Source organism: Oculina patagonica, chromosome 2, assembly GCF_052425735.1.
Source record: "Oculina patagonica isolate OP01 chromosome 2, crgOcupat, whole genome shotgun sequence".
Lineage (NCBI taxonomy): Eukaryota > Metazoa > Cnidaria > Anthozoa > Scleractinia > Oculinidae > Oculina > Oculina patagonica.
Window position 1 is genome coordinate 35,240,980 of NC_135759.1, and position 20,309 is coordinate 35,261,288.

Genomic DNA, 20,309 nt, shown 5'->3' on the forward strand with positions numbered 1-20,309 from the left:
GAAGTTAGCAATAATTCGAACGATATACTTAAACAACGCAGAGGGTTAAAATATAAGTTAATCCCTTGCCGATATTATCCTCTCCCCAAAAGAAAGTTTTAGAAGTCCCCCCTAATTTGGCTGTGCGCATATCTTTTAGGTTTTGTTACTGACCAGTGTTTACGCGGGCATCACAGTGTTGTGTGAGGTCTTGTGTGAGATGTTGAGTGATATCCACGAAGGTTTGGATTTTCCTCCTGATGTCGTAGATTCTGCCACTATCCGCGGCAAATATGAGTTTTACCATTACAATGTGGATGGAACAGATGACAGGGTGAGTAAGTCAGACAAACTGCGAAGCTTGACTGGGGAAAGTGACTGTTTTTTCGGTTTTTCTATCGAGCTTAAGTAAATTTTTAAACTGATCATAGAAACAAACCTCTAAACCCGCCTCTAAATTGATCTAGAATCAAAATTGTGTGGCAAGATAGATGAATGCCCGAGAATTTTTGTGTTAACAGAGTAGCTCAAAGAGCCAGGGAAAAACTGTGATTTGATTTTAATGCCAGAGGCTGAGCCGAGCTGGTTCACCAAGTATAAATGTAGGCACGCAAGGCATGCAAAAGCAATTTTTTTTGTAGGTGGCAAAATTAACACACTTGCACTGATATCAGATCACTTCCCTGATGGTATGCAACCTATTCCCTAGGTTTTTCCTTTTTTAATGACCTCACAAAGCCTATGATACATGCATGCTGGTGAGAGAACATCCCAGGGGGTACTCCGCTTGAAATGACAGGGATGATCGAAGGAGGCAAAACTCAGGACCCAAAAAATCCCTAAGTCTCCGACATACCCAAAATCCCGGACCAAAGAAACCCCCCCAAAAAAATCCCTGTCATACCCCAAGCCAGGAGCCGCAATATCATAACACAAAGAACGCTCGTTTGTTATTCTCATACTAAAAAAAGCCAAGGCCGCGCCAAGGCACTTTAGTTCGTTTTTAAAACCCAGAAAATCACCTATCTAAATCAAGTCACCCAAAAAATACTGCCATTTCCAACCCAAAAAATCCCGGACAAATCAAACCCAAAAAATCCTTTAATATCCCCGTCACTAACAAGCCGGAGTACCCCCTGGGGAGAGTATCTGTGAGTGCTGTTTGCAACAGCAACAACAACAACAACAACTTTATTTGCACCCTATTCATTTAATTAAATTAACAATACGATAATAATAATAAAAATAATAAAAGTAAAGTGCATGGCTGCCCGATAACTGGGGAGAATAACCACGATTGGCTAATAAGATTGGGCAGCCATACTTAGTTTTTATTGCAATAATTATTGCTCATGATATGATAGAACCCAGACTTCCCTTTAGAAGCCAAGAATAAATGCATAGGGCCTGCTCTGATGGAGTAGATGTTATTCACTGCTTTATCATGCTGAAATCCACCATCAATATATATGACTGTAGTAAATAATATTATAATTTTAAAAAGCTGTCTTTTTGATGATCAAGTTTAACTTTTGCACTGTGCTTTCTTTATTATAAAGGGTTGGGGTTGTGGCTACAGGACACTTCAGACCATTTGTTCTTGGGTATGTAATGTATTAAAGAGTAAAAATGAGGTTCTGCCAGTACCAAGCCTTCACGAGATACAGCAGACTTTGGCAAATATAGGTGACAAGCCTGGTTCTTTCATTGGCTCAAGGGAATGGATTGGTTCTGTAGAAGCTTGCCTTTACATGGATCAAACGTTTGGTGTAGGTTTGTGGACTTGCCTAGTGAAATTTGTGCTCTTTATACTATTGTTATTTTTGAAATCAGACTGAGAGAATTATTGTTTTATACATCTATCTTTTACTTTTAAAAACAGTGCAAGACTGTACGTAATGTTTCGATTTTGTTTCAGGTTTGTAGCAAAATTGTCCATGTCTTAAGAGGGGACTGTGTGGAACAGGAAGTGGCATTAGCTCTTCTGGAACATTTTAAACACTTTGGCTCACCAGTCATGATAGGTAAACATTTAATTATACAGTATGATTCTTTAAATTATGTATATATTCATTATAATTTTATTATGTGACTTCTATGAGGCCTTTCAAGGGGGTTTCTGATGTCGCTTTGTTACTTGTTTCCAACCCACCTGTCGCATATTTGGCGAGGGAAACGTCGCTGTCAAAAATATATACCCTTTCAGTGCTAGTTTCTGTCGGCTGTCGGTGCTCAGTAGAACAAGATTGCCGCTTCTTTTTTAGCTATTTGGGAGCAATGTTGCCTGTCACCAAAGCCCCTTGGAAGGCCTTCTTTATAATAAGAATAACTTTAGGTCATATTATATGCTAGAGCTTGTTAAATATAATGCACACTGTGATTTGGCTAATTGTTTGGGGCCAGATTTTTCTGTAAATTATGCATACAGATAAGACGTCAGGACTGGCAAAGCATGCATAGCAGCACAGCTAGCAAAGAGCCATATACACCTGTAATACTCCTTATTAACTCTCATTAGTTTGGGACCGTACTAGGATAATATCATCTTCAGTGTAACTTGTATGTACCTTGCTTTGCTTGGTCCCTAACTGAAAGAGATTGGGCTGCACGCTTTGTTAAATAAGAAGTAGGTATTACAGGTTGACGTGAGGGACTAATCATATGGATAAAAGACCGTTAAAGCATGCTTTTGGAGGGTTTTGAATTGCTGGCCCAGATTACCAGTACAATAAGAACTCAAGGAGCTTTGTAAAATAAGCACATCTCCATGCAGTGTTGAGCCCCTCCCAGTGGAGAAAGGGAGGGGGGGGGGGGGGGAGGTCCATGTTCCCTTGTTCCCAAAAAAAATTTCCCCTGTGATCCCTTGTTCCTTTAAAGTATCTTGTCGATTTGTTGGGATCCCTGTTCCCTAAAATATAAGAAACGCAGCTTTTGTGCCCCTGTTCGCTGCTTTGTTTTCCTTTTGTTCCCTTGTTCCTAATTATTATTTTTTTATGGCTATGTTCCCTTGCTCCCTGGGAGGGGCTCAGTACAAGTGTTGACTAAATAAAGCTTTCACTCAATATTATGTTTCAGGCGGAGATATAGATGCTGCATCAAAGACATTGCTTGGCGTTTGTAAGACAAACAGAGGGTTTCACTTTTTGATTGCAGTAAGACCGTATATAATGCTAAAATCTCAGATTGTATTGTGGTACTAGTCAAATTATTATAGAAACTGTTGAACACCTTAAAATATAAGTGCCAACATGTGACAACAGCTATTTGCAGTGAAACCACGATACAACAAACCCCTTTACAATGAAGTCCCTGTGGTATATGGTATTATATTCTTCAGCCTTGCAAAAGTTCCTTACAGAGAATTGTATGGAAACAGATCCCCATATAATGAACCCCACCCCCCCCCCCTCTCACAAACAGTGAAAATGAATAAAAGAGGAAATCCGGCAGGATTTTGGTTTTTTTTTGGAAAAAATTTTTTTACAAATTTTTTCTTTTTTTTTTTTTTTTTTTTTAATATTTTTGAAAAAAATTTTTTTAACAACACCAAACATCAAAATAATTTTCCTTTTCCTATTTAAAATTTTTCCCCTTTTTTTTTTTTTTTTTCTACTCTAAAATTTTTTTTTTTTTCTTTTTTTTTTTTTTTTTTTTTTTTATTTTTTTTTAAAAAAAATTTTTAAAAAAAACAAAAAACAAAAAAAACCATTTATTACTTATCTTTTTTTTTTTTTTTTTAAAATTTTTTTTCAAATTTATTTTTTTTTTTATTATAAAAAAAAAAAAATTTTTTTTTAAAAAAAATAAACTCTTCTCTTTGTAGGATCCACATTTTTATGGAAAAGCTGACAAAACACTGCTTCAAAGTGACGGCTGGATCCAGTGGAAGCACCTGGATGACGTTTTCAACTCAGATTCTTTCTATAACTTCTGTCTTCCACAATTAAGGTCAGAAGAAAAATAAGACAGTGATGTCCAAGCGGATTATACGTTCACTACAGATAGTTGTTGCTAAATGTGACTAATCAATGACATTTTCTTAACTTTACACTTTTTCTAACTGCTGTAACTGCAACGTAACATGATTATGGTAGCATGTATGCGACAAATAATACTGCAGAACGACCTGTAGACCTACATGCACAGACTTTTTTAAGAAGTTATACAGTGGTACCCTGTTAAAACGTACACCAAGGGGACATGTCTAAGTGTCCATATTATTGGGGTGTCGGTATTAGGTGGGCCCTTGGACAAAAAGTCACTGACACGTTTTATCAGCACAATAGACAAAGGCAGACAAAACGTTGCAACAAAACGTTGTTCAATTGGTCATTTATCATACTCTCTGAATAAAGCTAATTTTATAGTATACTGCTCTAAAATCAGTTTGTGCAAGGAATAAAGCAGACATTTTAACCCCAACAAAACGTTGTTTAGTTTCTTCTGTAACTGTAACTGTAACAAGTTTGAACTAGGGAAACCTTATAAACTTATTGAACTGAAAACCTTATCCTTTGCAATGCAAAAATGATTAGATGTCATTCAGTCAGACGTACTTTAGAGAGAATTTTATTAAAATAATTAAATTATTTTCTCTCAATTTGTATGATTTGGCCTGTGGCCTCAACAACTATTACCTCAAAGAATCTTTGAGCCCATATTCTAATTGTTAATTAGTTTTGTGAGATTCAAGCTGTAAAAAAAATATATTCTGGCGAAAAAATTTTACTTTGGATTCCCTTACATTTGCCTTTCTGACAAAGTGGTTTTCAAACCCATGACATCCTGTTCAAGTAGTGTTTTTGGGATGCACAGTGGCCTTATGGTTAGTGCGCCGGACACCAGATCGAGCAGTCCTGGTTTGAGCCCTGACCAGGGTAACTGTTGTTTCTTGGGCAGGACACTTTGCTCTCTTTCAATAGTGCCTCTCTCCACCCAGGTGTATAAATGGGCGCTGGTAATATAATGCTGGGGGGGTACCCTGCGATGGATTAGCATCCCATTTAGGGGGGAGTAGAAATTTTTCTAGCTGCTTAATGCTACAGAAACCAGAATAAGCTCCAGCAGTATGGGCTGCAGGGCTCAAGGCTTCCCTTTCCCTTCAAGTAGTGTCTTCAGTTGATAAATGAGTTGAAAAACAAGATTTCATTGCTCCATAACCAATTAAGACATGCGCAGAACCACCTCTTCCTTTACGTGTGACAAAGAAGACAGAGCTTGTTTTTGATTTAAAATGCTATTTAATCATTTACAAAAAAGCTTACATAAGTCTAAAGATGAAATATATCAAACACAAGAGATAGTGTTTCATTGCATTTTCAAACACCAAGAAGAGAATAAAAAATATGAAATCCACTGAAAATTTTTTGATGACCTTAGATTGTTCTATGAATTGTAATGAAACACTCACAAGTGTTGGACATATCTTCTCAATTGAGACTTAAACTAAGGAGTAAACAGAGAAATAAACTTTTAAACTTCACTGCTTAAGATCAGATATCCAAACCACCTTCACAGTTATGATTAACTCCTAAATTGTTTTAACTTTCGTGAATTATTAACAAGTTTAATTTGAGGAGCTTGTTTTAAAAAACAGCTTTCAGTTAAATTTCTTGATATTCTGAGAGTTTGGTTGAATAAACGGATGACAAAAAAAATTTACTTCTAGGTCAGGCAAAAGAAAACAGTGAAAATGGGAATGTTAACAACTTGGAAGTGTTAACAACTTGACAGTTTACCTGTTATGTGAACCTTTGAAAATTAAAATAAAAATAAACAAAACATAAAAATACAAAATATAACAAAATAAAAAATTGAATAAAAAACAATAAAAAATCAGATAAAAAATGAAAAATGTTAAGCACTTGCAGGGATGCAGCTAAGAGCTGGCAACCGGCTTATTTTACCACCTGAAAGATAGCTTATGGCCGACTGTAATTTCACTAAAAAAATTAGACTTTGGATAATTTTGAAGTTATAAAAACAGAAGGGCCAGCTGGGCTTGTAAATGAGCCAGCTTAGTTTTTCTCTTAGCTTCATCCCAGCACTTTAAAACAAAGTTAAAAAAGTTCTCTTTGGGTGCCACTTTCTGATTGCCTGAGAAAGGTGTGGGTCATTCCAGGTAAAAATATGATACTAAAGATATGCACTACAGAGGTCTGTTTAGTATCCCTGAATCGTTAATTGAGAATAGAAGGCAATCAGACACTACATAAACATTTGAGTTCTTATCTCGATGTCTGATTCTCTCTCACAGAAAATGGCACCCAAAGAATGACAGCTACTTACCCGGGGGGGGGGGAACATGAAAGTGAGGGGATGCCGTCGTCCGCAGGGGTGTAATCGGACTGGGCAGGGTGCCGGAAAACGCCGAAAACGCCAAATGCAAAGGTCGAGGGACACACGAAGAAAAACAAAAAAACCCATCAGGGACTAGGGGTCAAGAAAGGCGAGCCACACCCAGATGGTCTCTTTAGGGGTCTTCAAAATTTCCGACGAGCATCCCCGTCCGTTACATATGGGAGTCCCCCCCGGGCTACTTACTAAAGCCTGGTTTTCACTAGCGACGCAAGCACAAGAGCAAACACAAGTGCAACCACGGGAAAAGGAAACATTTTAACCCTTGTGCCTGTGCTTGCCGCAAGCAAAAGCTCAAGCATCAAAATTCAATGCGCTTGTGCTTTTGCTTGCGTCAAAGCCGTTTTTACGGTGGAATAAGACCTGTTGTCCTTGCGCTTGTGCTTGCATCGCTAGTGAAAACCAGGCTTAAGGTTACACTTCATGTTGCTTTCACGAGAAATTTAAAGTTCTTATTTACATGTGCTTCGCTGTAAGTGACATATTCAAGAGATGCCAGTGTTCCTCTGAAATAATGTGAAAATGGGTATTGCAAACACTGTTTTGAGCAAGTTTGTGTTTTTGTATTCATTTACTGCCTAAAATGTTCATTCAGACTCACTGTGAATAACACTGCCCAAAAGTTATCGAGTAGTGTCTAACTCCAGTTTCATCAGCTTAAGAAGTTTCATTAGTCTCTCACGCCTTTCTCTTGTAAGACCATGTTGGTGTCCTTTATATGTGCGTTTTGCTGTTGTCTTTTCTTCCTCCTCCTCCTTTTCACCTTCCTCTTCTTCTTCCTCTTCCTCCTCCTTTTCACCTTCCTCTTCCTCCTCTTCTTCCTCCTCTTCGCCTTCCTTTTCTTCCTCTTCTTCCTCTTCCTCTCCTTCCTTTTCTTCTTCCTCCTCCTCTTCTTCACCTTCCTTTTCCTCTTCTTCTTCTTCCTCTGCAGCAGCCTCTTCCTCCTCCTTTTCTTCTTCTTCTCCTTCCTCTTCTTCCTCCTCTTCTTCTTTTTCACCCTCTTCCTCCTCTTCCTTTTCTTCTTCTTCTCCTTCCTCCTCTTCCTCCTCTTCTTCTTTTTCACCCTCTTCCTCTTCCTCCTTTTCTTCTTCTTCTCCCTCTTCTTCTTCCTCCTCCTCCTCTTCCTCTCCTTCCTTTTCCTCCTCTTCTTCCTCCTCTTCACCTTCTTCTTCCTCTTCCTCTTCCTCTTCCTCGCCTTCCTTTTCCTCCTCCTCTTCCTCCTCTTCACCTTCTTCTTCCTCCTCCTCCTCTTCTTTCTCACCCTCTTCCTCCTCCTCTTCCTCCTCTTTCTCACCAGCCTCTTCTTCCTCCTCCTCCTCTTCCTCGCCCTCCTCTTCCTCCTCTTCCTCCTCCTCTTTTCCTTCTTCTTCCTCCTTCTCCTCTTCTTTCTCTCCTTCTTCCTCTTCCTCTTCTTCCTCTTCTTCTCCTTCTTCTTCTTCCTTCTCTTCTTCATTTTCACCTGCCTCCTCTTCCTCTTCCTCTTCTTTTTCACCTTCCTCTTCTTCTTTCTCCTCCTCTTTTTCACCCTCCTCTACTTCTTCCTCCTCTTCCTCTTCACCTTTTTCAATCTCCTCCTCTTCCTGAGCTTTGCCTTCGTCTATTTCCTTTTCTTCTTCCTTTTCACCTTGCTCTATCTCTTCCTCTTCTATTTTCTTGCCTTCCTCAATTTCTTCCTCTTCTTCTTTTTTGCCTTGTTGTATTTCCTCCTCTTCTTCTTTTTCTCCCTCTTCAATTTCTTCTTCTTCTTCCTTTTCACCTTCTTCCTCTTCTTGTTCCTCTTCTTTTTGTCCTTTTTCTTCTTCCTCCTCCTCTTCATATTCTCCCATTTCTTCTTCCTCTTCTTCTTCTTTCTCACCTTCTTCCTCCTCTTCCTCCTCTTCTTTTTCACCTTCCTCTTCCTCCTGCTCCTCCGCCTCTTCACCTTCATTTTCTTCCTCCTCCTCTTCTTCCTCACCAGCTTCCTCCTCCTCCTCCTCTTCCTTTTCACCGGCTTCCTCCTCTTCTTCTTCTTCCTCCTCTCCTTCCTCTTCCTCCTCTTCCTCCTCCTCTTCTCCTTCCTTTTCCTCCTCTTCTTCCTCTTCCTCTCCTTCCTTTTCCTCTTCCTCCTCTTCTTCTTCACCTTCTTCTTCCCCTCCTCCTCTTCCTCCTCCCTTCTTCCTCCTCCTCTTCTTCCTCGCCTTCTTTTTCCTCTTCTTCTTCTTCCTCTTCTCCTTCCTTTTCCTCCTCTTCCTCCTCTTCCTCACCTTCCTTTTCCTCCTCTTCCTCCTCCTCTTCACCTTCCTTTTCCTCCTCTTCCTCCTCCTCTTCACCTTCCTTTTCCTCCTCTTCCTCCTCTTCCTCTCCTTCTTTTTCTTCTTCCTCTTCCTCCTCTTCTCCTTCTTTTTCCTCCTTCTCTTCTTCCTTTTCACCTTCCTCCTCCTCCTCTTCTTCTTCCTCTTCACCTTCTTTTTCCTCCTCTTGTTCCTCCTCCTCTCCTTGTTCTTCTTCTTCCTCTTCTTCCTTTTCACCCTCCTCTTCCTCACTCGCCTCAGTTCCTTCTTCTTCCTCGCTCGCCTCAGTTCCTTCTTCTTCCTCGCTCTCCTCAGTTCCTTCTTCTTCCTTACTCGCCTCAGTTCCTTCTTCTTCCTCGCTCTCCTCAGTTCCTTCTTCTTCTCCCTCATCCATCCTGCTCTCAAGTTGTTGTAGTTCATATTCAATCTCTGACAGAGGCCTTGCTTTTAGTGGGTTGTAATAACGTTGGTAGAGTTTCCCTTCTGCTAGAGGAATCTCATTTCTTTTAAAGGGGGGTCGATACCCTCTGAGGTGGCCTTAAACATAATTACAAAACATATCAGATTTGGGTTCACTTTCGTGCTGTTCCCTTGCTGCCATGGTCTTGGCAAGGAATAACCTCTGATCAAGCAATTTTCTTTTAAGGAGGGATGTAGGAGGGGGGGGGGGGTGGCATGTAGGGAGTTTGAGAACTTGTCAAATGATTTGCTTAGGGAGACCCTAAAAAGATACTGAACAGATACCATAAATAGATACTGAATTATTGTGTCTAAATCTGTTTTCGTGTGTAAATGGTGAATAGTTTTACACCAACCCTGGACCTCTATCTAAAACCTGAGCCTCTTGAGGCTGCGAGAAAAAGGAACCTTACCACTACCTTACCACCCATCCTTTCCCTTTCTCCCTCCCACTTAGTATAAGCATTGACAAAACTGCGTGTGCCCTTTGTTGCCACGTGCATTTGTGTTGTCAGCCCTTTATGTGAACATGCAAGTTCACGTTAAGTTATAGGTCTTTGTTCAAAGCAGGAAAAGGTTGAATTTTGCTTTCGCTTTTCTAACTTGCCAGTAAGGTTTTCTATTTATATTGTTTGTCTTTCAGTTTAAATTGTCAAATTTTAAAGTGAAAAAGAAATTGACAATTGTCAAATTTAAATTGAATGTCAAATTCTATTTAACAGTTAGACTGCGAGCCTGAGTTGCCTATCACCGAGTAGACTGTCGTTCACAGAAAACGAGGGCGAAAAGTCTAATAATTTTAGTAGACACTATTTAAGGATTTCAGTTCCAAAACCTACAACTTTATGTGTTTCAAGCCAACGATCACGTCAAATTTTTCCTTTTAAAAGCAACGAGAGCGCGATTGTGTTCTATCAGCGAATAGAAAACAGTGAAAGAACCAATCAGATTCGTGAATTTCTATTAGAAGCGCGGCTGAGTGGCTACTAAAAAACATTAGAATTGAGTTTTGTAACACTTTTGATCCAAGATTAGAGGTAGTCGGCTTTTGAATATTAGGGCCCTGATCTCATTCAGTGGATAAAAACTCACTAAAGGCTTTTCTTAGTGATCAGTTCGTTTCTTCTCATGACTTGCATTCTTGACTTTGTATTGATAGTGTGAGGAGAAGTAAAAATTTAATCAGCGATAGAATGAAACTATTAAATCCAAAATGTTTAATAATGCGAAATAACTAAATACCAGTGTTCAGGTGTTAAAGCAATCTCTGTTGGAAACTCTTGTTAAAATGAAGTTATGTTCGTCATCGTGTACAAACCGAATAACCTTTGCCAATTGTTCCCTGGGGTAAACAGGGATAAAAAAATTGCCCAACGACAGTTCTGTTTGTTGAGATTTGTTCGCCAATTTCCAAATTATATTTGCTGGGTTTTGAATTTTGCACTGACATGTTCGTTTGGTTACGGTTGAAAAACGTGGAGGGAACACATTTTCTCGCTAACCGAGCGTGATTTCGCTATATCTGACCCTCCACTCGAGCAAACCTAATTGCCCCACGCTCCACTGCATTCACCGAGCCCAATATGCTAAGTACGGTAGCTTACACGCCACGCCACCCCTCCCCTCCCCTCTACCGAAAACCTTCATCTTTTGCACACCACTCCCCTAAATTTGTAAATCAGTCAAGCACCAATGAACCATGTCTAGATGGAAGGGACTTGGCACACCCTGAAATACATTTCAGAATGTCCCGGTAACAATTTGCTCTAAAATTAAACAAGATTACATGCCGATCAAACGTATTCAAACTTTGAGTCTGTTCGAGGCGAAATAAACCATCACACAGAGCTAGTTCTCTGAGAAGTTGCCTACATCTACAGATACCCTAGTGTACACAAGTTTTTCTCAGTTGAGCGAGCATTAGAAACGCTTTCCGTGCAATAAAATTAACTTAAGTCTGTTTGCTTGGTTTTTGATAACAGATCGTCAATTTGTCGACCGTCTTTGGTAGCAATGTAACTGAACATGTTCCAGTTCTTTTTTTTTCTTCGGCAAAGAAAAATGGAAAAATCAATTTTTTTCTTTCGAGCACTAATTAAAATTCATTTTAGTTAGGTCGCTTTAACGCAAGTAAATGAATTTAAAATTTTTGTTGAATGCAATCTGTTACCTATACCCGGTTCAAACAAGCGAACTAAACGCGTTTTTTTCCCCGCCAAGACTTTTTGCACTCATAGCAAATTTGTCATTCCCTCAAAATTTTACCTTTTAACTAGATCGCTATTTTGCTGATTTTATGTTCGTCTACGCGATTTTTTCCAATCCCATCTACATGTTACGATAGTTCTACCTATTGCATAGCATATATTTTTTTAAATTAAAAAAAAACGAATGCTTTTCTGGGAACGGGGTGTTACGACGAAGCGCGGAGTAGAGGCGTAACTACGGAATGAAAAGCTTAAAAGTTCTATTTTAAAAAAAAAATAAAATAAAATAAAGTAAAAACTTACCCAATCGTTGGAGTCTATATTTTGGAAAAGCATCAACGCTTGCAATGCATACGACGACCAAAATTGCCAGAGCAGCTAAACGAATCATCTTCGAGCGACAGAGTACGTTCACTAAACTTTCGAAGTTGTTGACCTCAGCGACGCCAAGAAGTGAATAATTCTTAAGCCAGTCTACAATGTTCTATTATTGAAAATACTTGCATATCTGACCGCCTGGCAATAGAAGGCGTCCTTTGTTTGGAAGGGCGTTCAGGGTGCACAATAGAGAAAAAATGCCGAAATTTGTTTACACGCTAACAGGGTCACTTTAAAGCGCTCTTTTTACTTGAGCAAGCATGCATGAAAAACTCGGCCAAATGCTCTTCCTGAATTTTGAATAAAATTACTAAACGACATTAGCAAGAAAATGTTTTACAATCGGAGCAGGAAATCTAAGTGAGCCTGTTTTTTTGGTCTTAAAAGACTTTCAGTCGCATGTTTTTATACCTTGGTGTGGAAAAAAAATTGCTTTCGCGAATGCAAATTTTTTAAAATCCTGGATTTAATGACCCGTAAAAAATGCTTTGGCGATTTAAAGCTTTGTTTTATTTTTACGCAGCTTGCCTTTGAAATCTAATCGTACTTCTGGTTGTTAAAATTATATCTCGTTGTAGTTTTTATTTGATTATTTCATCATTGCGGCTTTAACTGTACAAGTGAAAGTTCCCTACATACTTAAATTTTCTCGCCAAATTCGACAAAACATTTGGACGCCTTGATTGCTTCATTTAAGACCTATTCAAGTGTAACTTTGGAGTGCGTAGGAGTGCTTTACGCATCGATGAAAACCAAAAAACTAAAGGTTCATTCTCTTGGAAAACACCAAGCCATCTTTCTAGAAACGCTAAAATTATGCAATGTCATTTTTCAAAAAAAATTTCCAAACATATCTAGTTCACACCTCGTTTGAATACATTTGTGCACATTGCAAGTTCAAAACAACTAGAACAAATTTAATGCCCAGAGTCAGATTGACTCGGTCGCAAAGGATGACAAAAATATTTAAGACCGCATTTTTCTTGCAACGAACGGATTTTTTGTAGATTAAAGTGTCTTTAACGTAGTCGTCGAAATCTTTAGCACAGTCTTATGGCGTGCATACAGATACTAACTTTTTTTGTTTTTCTATTTCTTTGTGATTTCACAAGCCAATTGTATTTTTTTCTTATTGTTTATCACTTTCTTTTCATCTTTACATAATGCGGTGCCAAATAATTTGATGCACATACCGTGAGACAAGTGAACTGTACGAAACACCTATTTTTATTTCAAAGCCAGAATTTTCTCTACGCCCAAAGAAACATTCTACCACTTAAAAAACGTCGAAATGAAACAGGGAGTTTTTCTCTCTTGCTGAGAGTAAAGTTGTACTTTTCTAGTCTTACTCTGGTTTTTAATCTACGAAGCATTTAAAAAGACGCGATGCTATAATTAAATTTCTTTCGAGCGACGCCGCTACATGCATGGATGAGTGAATACGAAAATGAATGGACTTGTGCGAAACAATTGTTAAGTGGCGTCCCTTTAATTCAAAAGACTTGACGTTTGTACGTGCCCATGCAGAAAAAAATACCTCCACAAACTAGAACTGAATGGCTAATGAACTTGCAGCGTGTTTTCTAATTTAAGTCTTGATTTTCGTACGAATTGAAACTCGACGTTTCATCAGTTTGTTGTTTTGCAGTTTTTACGTGTTTTACCAGTGTTTCTTAGATATACTACCAAACAATTCCAATATATTTGTTCGCGTGATAAGAAAGTTGTTTACTTGGGCGGCAGGAATTGAATATATTTCATGAAAACCAGCCAAACAAAACGAATGGAAAAGAATTGAAAAGTTAAGGAGTGTCAGATATTTGGGCTTAAAAACGTTTCATTTCCACAACTAATGCTCTCGTTGCCTTTGAATGCAATGTTTCAGCTCATTTTCTTGTAGCAGTGTGTTATGTTGTAGTAACACATAGCCTTGCAGTCCACACTTAACAAAGTTTTCGGCAAACGTTTCCATCTGTTTGAGGTATAGGCGTTTCACTTGGTTGGCCTAATTGATATTTTTCAAGAAAATCAGCCAAACGAGACGAATGGAAAAGAATAGAAAAGTGTATAGAAGTGCTAAACAATACAGCTAGAAAACATTTTACTTCCATATTTACAATTCTCTATTTGACTTTGAACATATTTGTTCGGCTAAACTTCTCGAAACAATGTACTGTATCGTATTTGTACTTATATGCAGCATTTTATATCCATTTTAGATAGAATCCTGCACATTATCTCTAAAGGAGTGTATTTTCGAGACCGTTTCACTTGATTGGTCAAATTGATCACGTGAAAAACAAATTGTTCTAGAAGACCCACTCAAGCCTGAATGAGTTTTTTCGTCACTGTCATCGCTTCACGTGTTTTTTTATTTGATTCCGTTAGCAGAAATAGACAAGGCTTATAACGGGGAGCTAAACTTTAAACAGGGTGTAATGTGTGAAAATGATCACATAGACCACCATTTAGTTTAGGCTCTTGTACATGTATATCGTTTGTAAATATAGCGTTCCATTGTAATGCAAAACTCTGTGTTTTTCTGCCGCTTTTTCCAACCGTGACTTAAGTCCGAAGGTCAGTTTTATATGGAGCTTTTTTTTATTAACAAATTGTAAAAGTGACGTTTAACTTAATTTATCAATAAAAGTCAGTACTTTCGAGCGAATGCCTTCGTATGGAATTTTATGAAGGGACTGTAAAGCTAGGGTTTTCCCGGACAGGTAACCGCAACAGCGTAATTAAGAAAGCATTAAGTCAAAACCGTAGTTTCTGCTGTTTGTGTATAAAGCAACTTAATTATCTACGCTTAACTTCTTTTAAAAAAATTACTATTGTAGAAAGGCTGAAAGAGGGTCTGCAGGGTGGGTGGGAGAGTGAGTTTTGTGCTGCAAGAGTGCTAGCGTTCCGCGCGCTAACTTGGGGCATTCGTTGGACTAAACGCTTTCCAGGAAACGTTGTTACTAACAATTTAGTACTTTCAGTTGTTCGTGTTCGGCATTATTTTCACCTGTTTTTATGTAAAATCGCATGTCAGTTGCTTTGCGGGGTATTTTTCTGGGATATTTGAGTTTTCTAAAACAGCCACTAAGCAAAGTGGAAATTAAGCTATTGAATAGCGAACTGTAAAATAGAAATCGGTCAGTGTTGAACAGAAGTTAATGAACTGGCATGCTTTTAACATTTTAGCGAATTGGGAGTGTTCACAAGGGCTGGGAGGACTAATAATGTTGATTTCATAAAGATTTAGCCAAACGAAACGAATGGTAAAACAAAAGAACATGCAAAACTCTTAATTTCACAATCAATTCTATATACGTACAGTAGTTCACTTCGACGTATCATACGAATTCATCTAGCCTTGCGCTTCATACTTAAAAATCTTGGAAAACTTTCTGTCGACCTACCATATTTATATACTTCTGAGACGGCCGTTTCACATGGTTGGGCAAAATAATTCATAAGAAATCATTCAAATGGAAAACTGAATGTAAAAAAGTGCCAAACGGTTGGGTTTGAACACCTTGCTTCCATGTTTAGTTCTCTGTTTGCTTTTTTGCCTACGAATTTCCCGTTTGCCATTTCTTGCACTTTTTTCAAAATAAATTATTGGCTAATTTTGCATTTTGAGGCTTTTGTTTTACAGTGGCTGGCAAAATTAATCACAGCAAATATAAATTGTTCCAGAAGTCCATCCACTCGTGGCATGTGTAAACACTGTCAGATGAGTCTTAAGATTTTATGCATTCTTTCCTCGCCTGTATATGTCACAAGCCAGATTTATACTGTTTATAAAACGAAAGGTTAGAAATTTTAGATCTACAACTGCAGTTTTAGTTGCCAGTTACGCTTTTTTGGACTAAACAAATCGGAGAATGAGGGTGGTAGGGTGAGTATGTTGTTTGTCTTGGCATGTGCATGAGTGCGAGAAGTTTGTCTTCGCGCGGGCCGTATATTTTGACCCGCGGGATGGAATAGCTAATTTTGCGATTTCGCTTTTGTTTTACCTGTGCGCAACAAACAAAATGTTTTTGACGTCTCCAGTGAATTCAAAGATATTTCCATTCACATCTCGTGCTAGCTGGAAACAGATTTGAGCATAAATGTAGCCAGTGGAAACAAACTGACGAGCGTGACTAAGTCACTCGGCACTTTTCGGTTAACTTCGGAATCACGAAGGACTGAAGTCAACCGCTGACTCGGTTTATTAATAGGTTAATTCTTTCCATCGTGTTAGGATTGAGCTGCAATAGTTTCGACCGTTTTCGCAACGCAGTATTCCGTGTTTAAATTTATTTGAGCGACAGAATAAAGCAAAAGAGAGCCTTCAGCTGTCGGTGAGAAACCAAACACCGTTTTTAAACGGTTGATAAAAAGACAGATTTATACACTCTACCTGCAGTTATAACATACGAACAATAATGGTCGAATAAAGTGCAACTAGGAAACCAATTTCCACCTTTTTCTTTGCCTCCGTGTTAAATTGAAAGGTCGCTTAAACCTGTTCACAACGAGCAAACGTTAGTAAATGACTATTTTTTTTCTATTTTCATATCTTCTATCATGAGGCGAGTCCATTTAGTCATTTGTGGGGGTAGTGCATCATGTAAGCCTACACAAAACATACTACCCCTTGTGGGACCGTTAGTTGGGACAAAGCAAATTTTGAAAAGCCATATCGACTGTCCCACAAGCCACTGCGATCACCTTGGCTCTTTGTGTTCAAAATCGGATTTTACCAAAAACGTGGAAAAGAAACGGCTTCCTGAAACAAGTCTTGTCTGAGTCTCATCTTGGGGCTTGGTTGCTCGAGAGATTACTGTAAGTCATGTAAAATCCTTCTACATCCAGTGTTTGTCGGGATCTTAGAGAACAAGTTTGCTAGTGTTTCTAGGATAAATATGAGATACCGCTGGGCGTTAGACTGTTTACATCCCCTTTACAGCAATCTCATATCCAGGGGCGCCTCCGCCTTCATGGAAAGCAACGACGAAAAGGCTCCAGGCTGTTTTTCAGAGGAATGTGACGTTGGGTACAACAGCTTCCCCCAGGACCATAGAATTATCGATCATATTTAGATGTTAGAAAGGGGAATTTTAAACGGTAGATTTGATTGGCTAGATTTAAACAAAGGAGATTTAAAACGGTTGATTTGATTGGTTAGATTTTAACTTCCCTTTGTTAAAATCCAGCCAATCAAACATGTGTCCCGAGAGCCACCATTTTCTCGTGCAAAGGCCCCGCCGGCTTGGAGAGATTGGCGTCTATGCGGACGAAAATGTGGCCAAAAGTAATTCTCAAGCTTGTCTAGAACCGCTCGATTTTTCTTAGCTGGCGGATTCTTAGGTTAGCACGGATTCTGAGAAGAGCGCGCATTATTAAGCTCTCGCACAAGTCTTTCGTCAGCTGTAAACGTATCAATAACTTGGGGCGGCTAGGTTTTCTGATTGAGGGGATATGACGAAAAAGAAAATATTTTGTTTTACATTTTCATTTGGATAAAGGACGGCAAGTTCAAAGCGGAGTGAACCTTGATGGTACAGCTTTTCAAACACCTAACAAGTCCTTGATCCAAATGATGGCTGATTATTTTTCGAGAAGGAATAAAGTTTTGCTTGCTTAGGTCGTCAGAAGAAGACTTCTTGATTTGCCATAAAATAATTTGTGTATTTCTCGTCCGTAAATAAGGGATATGGATTTTATTTTTGCCCTGTCATAATGTTTAAACATGCGTTTGGCTTTCTAATGGGGGATTTCCGTTTTGATAACAAGATGTTTTCATGCGTAGGTACTCATTTAGCGTGGGATCCAGCGGTAAAAAATAGACATAAACCCAAGGAAAGCAAGAATATCACTGCTTTATCAGGCAAATATCACTTTTACCAGACTTTTTGGAGGTTAGAAGATAGACGTAAATTATTGTTATATCTAAGAAAAATAAAAGGCCACAAGCCACAAAGGGCAAAAGATTGAACATTCTCGTTTTCTATCGGCAAACAAACTTTGCTTTTAATAAAAAACATACATCAATCTTACTTTATGGCTAACAAGCCTTAAAGTAGTCAGAGAAATTTTGTTGTTTTGAATTGTGCCTGCTACGAACAAAGTTGGAGGAATTATTTTTTCTTACTCAGTTTTATTGCTGATAATTATTTCATGGCTTCAGGCGAAGTATCAGAATACTGTGAATTGTTTAGACTCGCAAAGAGATTGTGGATCGCCAATATAAAAAACAGATGTTTTCCTCTCCTATCAATTCTTGAAAGATACCGAATTTATTGCTTATAAAAACAGTCATATTCATTTGTCCACTTGGTTGATTTTTTTCCTGATCTTATACCGATCAGTTACATTGCCTTTTCCTATTTTCCATTGAATTTAGCATTCTTTCATCTGCCATTGCCAAGTTTGTTATATTTTACTTCTTATTAAAAGATTCCGCAAAAATGCAAGCTTTCTTCTGTGATAAATGATTTATCCCTCACACTTTGAAGTAAAAGATTTCTTCGGATTTTATCGCAATGACTTGACCATCTGATTTTTTTAACATTCACGAATAAAGTAAAAAGTAATAAAATCGTCGAAAGATTACAAACTGCATTATGTTTTGATTATGTTTATCTTCATCTATTGAACAAAAGCCCCGAGAACCGAAGCCGATATCCGCATTCAATTTTCCAAAATTGGCGAGCGTGTCAAAGGATTTACTTTGATCAGAAAAGCGTCTTAACTTAATTTACACCTAAATCACAACGTTCATCAACGAAGGAATTTGCATTTCAAAACCGAGCCTTTGTAAACATATCACCAACATATAATGTTGCAGATTTTTTGTTTTCAATTCTTGTTTTGTTTCGATCGCCTTTCAAGGAGCGCGCCTCTTTTTCAGCCAGACTGCGCGGCTAGCTGACGGAGGCTGCTCAAGCTAAGCAGGATTAATCAGCTCGTTGAAAGGACAAACTTAAAAGCCCTTAAAAGTGACCGGCGCTAATCGAGCGTAAAAGCCCACTTTACGGCCTGGAAGCTCGCCGTTTGTCAAGAGCCGCGTTGCTTTTTTCTTCCCGCTGTCTTCTTGTGGTCGCTCGTCATGTTAAACGAAACTCTACCAGCATCTAGCGTGCCGACTACGGAAACGACTCAAGATTACCCGTCTTGCCCAGAACCGAACGCTAACAAGTATGTCAAAGGCATTAAAGCAGCTGCTTACATCTTAGTGATCCTGCTCTCACTGTTTGGAAACGTTATGGTGGTCCGCGTCGTTCACAAAAATCGACGGATGCGAACCATTACAAACTACCTCATCATTAATATGGCTCTGGCCGACCTCCTGACCACCGTCTTCAACATGCTACCAACAACGTACTGGATTTTTGAAGGGTTAGATGTCTGGGCTATGGGCGGCTGGATAGGAGAAGCGCTTTGCAAGTTACTGAACTTTTCGCAATCCCTCTCCATCTCAGTTTCTGTTTTCACGCTATGTGCGATCGCGTTTGATCGCTTTTTCGCCATTTTCAGGCCGCTTAAACGCGTCATCACATTTCGTGTTGCTAAATGTATCATCGCAGCATCGTGGTTGTCGTCGATCATCGTCTCAGGCCCCCAACTTTACGTTTTGACAACCGCTGGTGAAAAAGGCGTCGCCCAGTGCGTGGAAAACTGGGGTCCTCCGTTTGATGAAGCCACCGCTCCACGGGACTACACGATCGCGCTGTTCTTTCTGCTTTATGCCTTGCCTTTGACGGTCATTGCGTCTTTGTACACGGTTATCATGTTGAAATTGTGGCGAAGGCGGGCACCGGGTCAAGAACTCTCTTCCAATCAAGAAAACAAAGACAAGACCAACAGGAAAGTGTTGAAGATGTTGGTTACCGTTGTGATCGTGTTCGCGTTATCCTGGCTTCCGTTATACGTGAGAATGTTCGTGATGTTCGCGGAGTCGGATCGTTACATTTGCGGTCTGCCGTACGACATGGATTTCCTCACGCTGTATCTCGGACACGCCAACTCGGCGGTAAATCCGTATATTTACGTGATTTTCAACGAGAATTACAGAAGAGGTTTCAGAACCGCGCTGTCTCGGCGTCACCGAGGAAGCAGTCGCATCTCAGAGAGTACAACACGAAGGACCCGGTCGAGCCGGCTGCAAGAAAAAGATGCGAATCTCCTGCACGCGGATTCACACGAGAGCAAAGCCGCTCTCCGAAGCAGCAAGAAAGTAAACGCAGAAACACTGTTGCCCATAACTACCACAACAGAAAATCTTTAATTTTGTTAGTTTAAACGTTAAGAATAATCGTTTTCGCTTCAGGGAACCTGTTTAAATTAACAGAACTCGGCACTTTGCTCGATAAGAAATGGACTAAAGAAAGGAAATGATTTAATTGACGTGCGAGGGGCAATATCGTCGCCTAACGGGAAAGAGCGAAAAGATAGCGAAACTGTAGAGATAAAGTTTTCTTAGGCCGATAAGAAGTGCTTAATCCATTACGGAATTGAATTTAATATCCGATTGCATTTAGAAACAAAAGTTTTAATTTCGAAAATGACTGCTCTTTATTGGCAACTATGCTAAAGAGCCATGCATGAATCATCGAAATAAATGATTTCTTTACGTAGCGATGATAAGCACATTTTCCACTTTTACCAGTTAATTGACATC

General features: G+C 39.1%; 2 protein-coding genes and 1 pseudogene across 3 annotated transcripts; 2 read left to right on the top strand and 1 right to left on the bottom strand.

Moving 5' to 3' along the window:
* The first annotated feature begins 193 nt into the window (after nt 1–193).
* On the top strand, nt 194–4,406 carry LOC144644410 (ufm1-specific protease 1-like). The gene is made up of 5 exons (XM_078503890.1): nt 194–313; nt 1,539–1,748; nt 1,898–2,003; nt 3,055–3,131; nt 3,803–4,406. Exons 1-5 carry the CDS (start codon nt 200–202, stop codon nt 3,941–3,943), a joined length of 648 nt encoding a protein of 215 aa, XP_078360016.1. The 5' UTR covers nt 194–199; the 3' UTR covers nt 3,944–4,406.
* Nucleotides 4,407–6,679: 2,273 nt separating this feature from the next.
* LOC144644411 (uncharacterized) lies at nt 6,680–11,737 on the bottom strand (annotated as a pseudogene). The gene is made up of 2 exons (XR_013569104.1): nt 11,576–11,737; nt 6,680–9,143 (listed from the first exon to the last, which is right to left on the bottom strand). The product of XR_013569104.1 is annotated as an uncharacterized LOC144644411 (transcript).
* Nucleotides 11,738–18,516: 6,779 nt separating this feature from the next.
* On the top strand, nt 18,517–20,303 carry LOC144644413 (substance-P receptor-like). The gene has a single exon (XM_078503891.1). The coding sequence runs from the start codon at nt 18,738–18,740 to the stop codon at nt 19,914–19,916; it is 1,179 nt and encodes a 392-aa protein (XP_078360017.1). The 5' UTR covers nt 18,517–18,737; the 3' UTR covers nt 19,917–20,303.
* The last annotated feature ends 6 nt before the right edge of the window (nt 20,304–20,309 follow it).

Bases quoted from the DNA above. Each gene is read 5' to 3' on its own strand.
- LOC144644410 (XM_078503890.1), top strand. From the start codon at position 200: ATGTTGAGTGATATCCACGAAGGTTTGGATTTTCCTCCTGATGTCGTA. The intron at 314-1,538 runs GTGAGTAAGTCA...TTTATTATAAAG, and splicing joins TGGATGGAACAGATGACAGG to GGTTGGGGTTGTGGCTACAG. The intron at 3,132-3,802 runs GTAAGACCGTAT...TTCTCTTTGTAG, and splicing joins GGTTTCACTTTTTGATTGCA to GATCCACATTTTTATGGAAA.
- LOC144644413 (XM_078503891.1), top strand. From the start codon at position 18,738: ATGTTAAACGAAACTCTACCAGCATCTAGCGTGCCGACTACGGAAACG.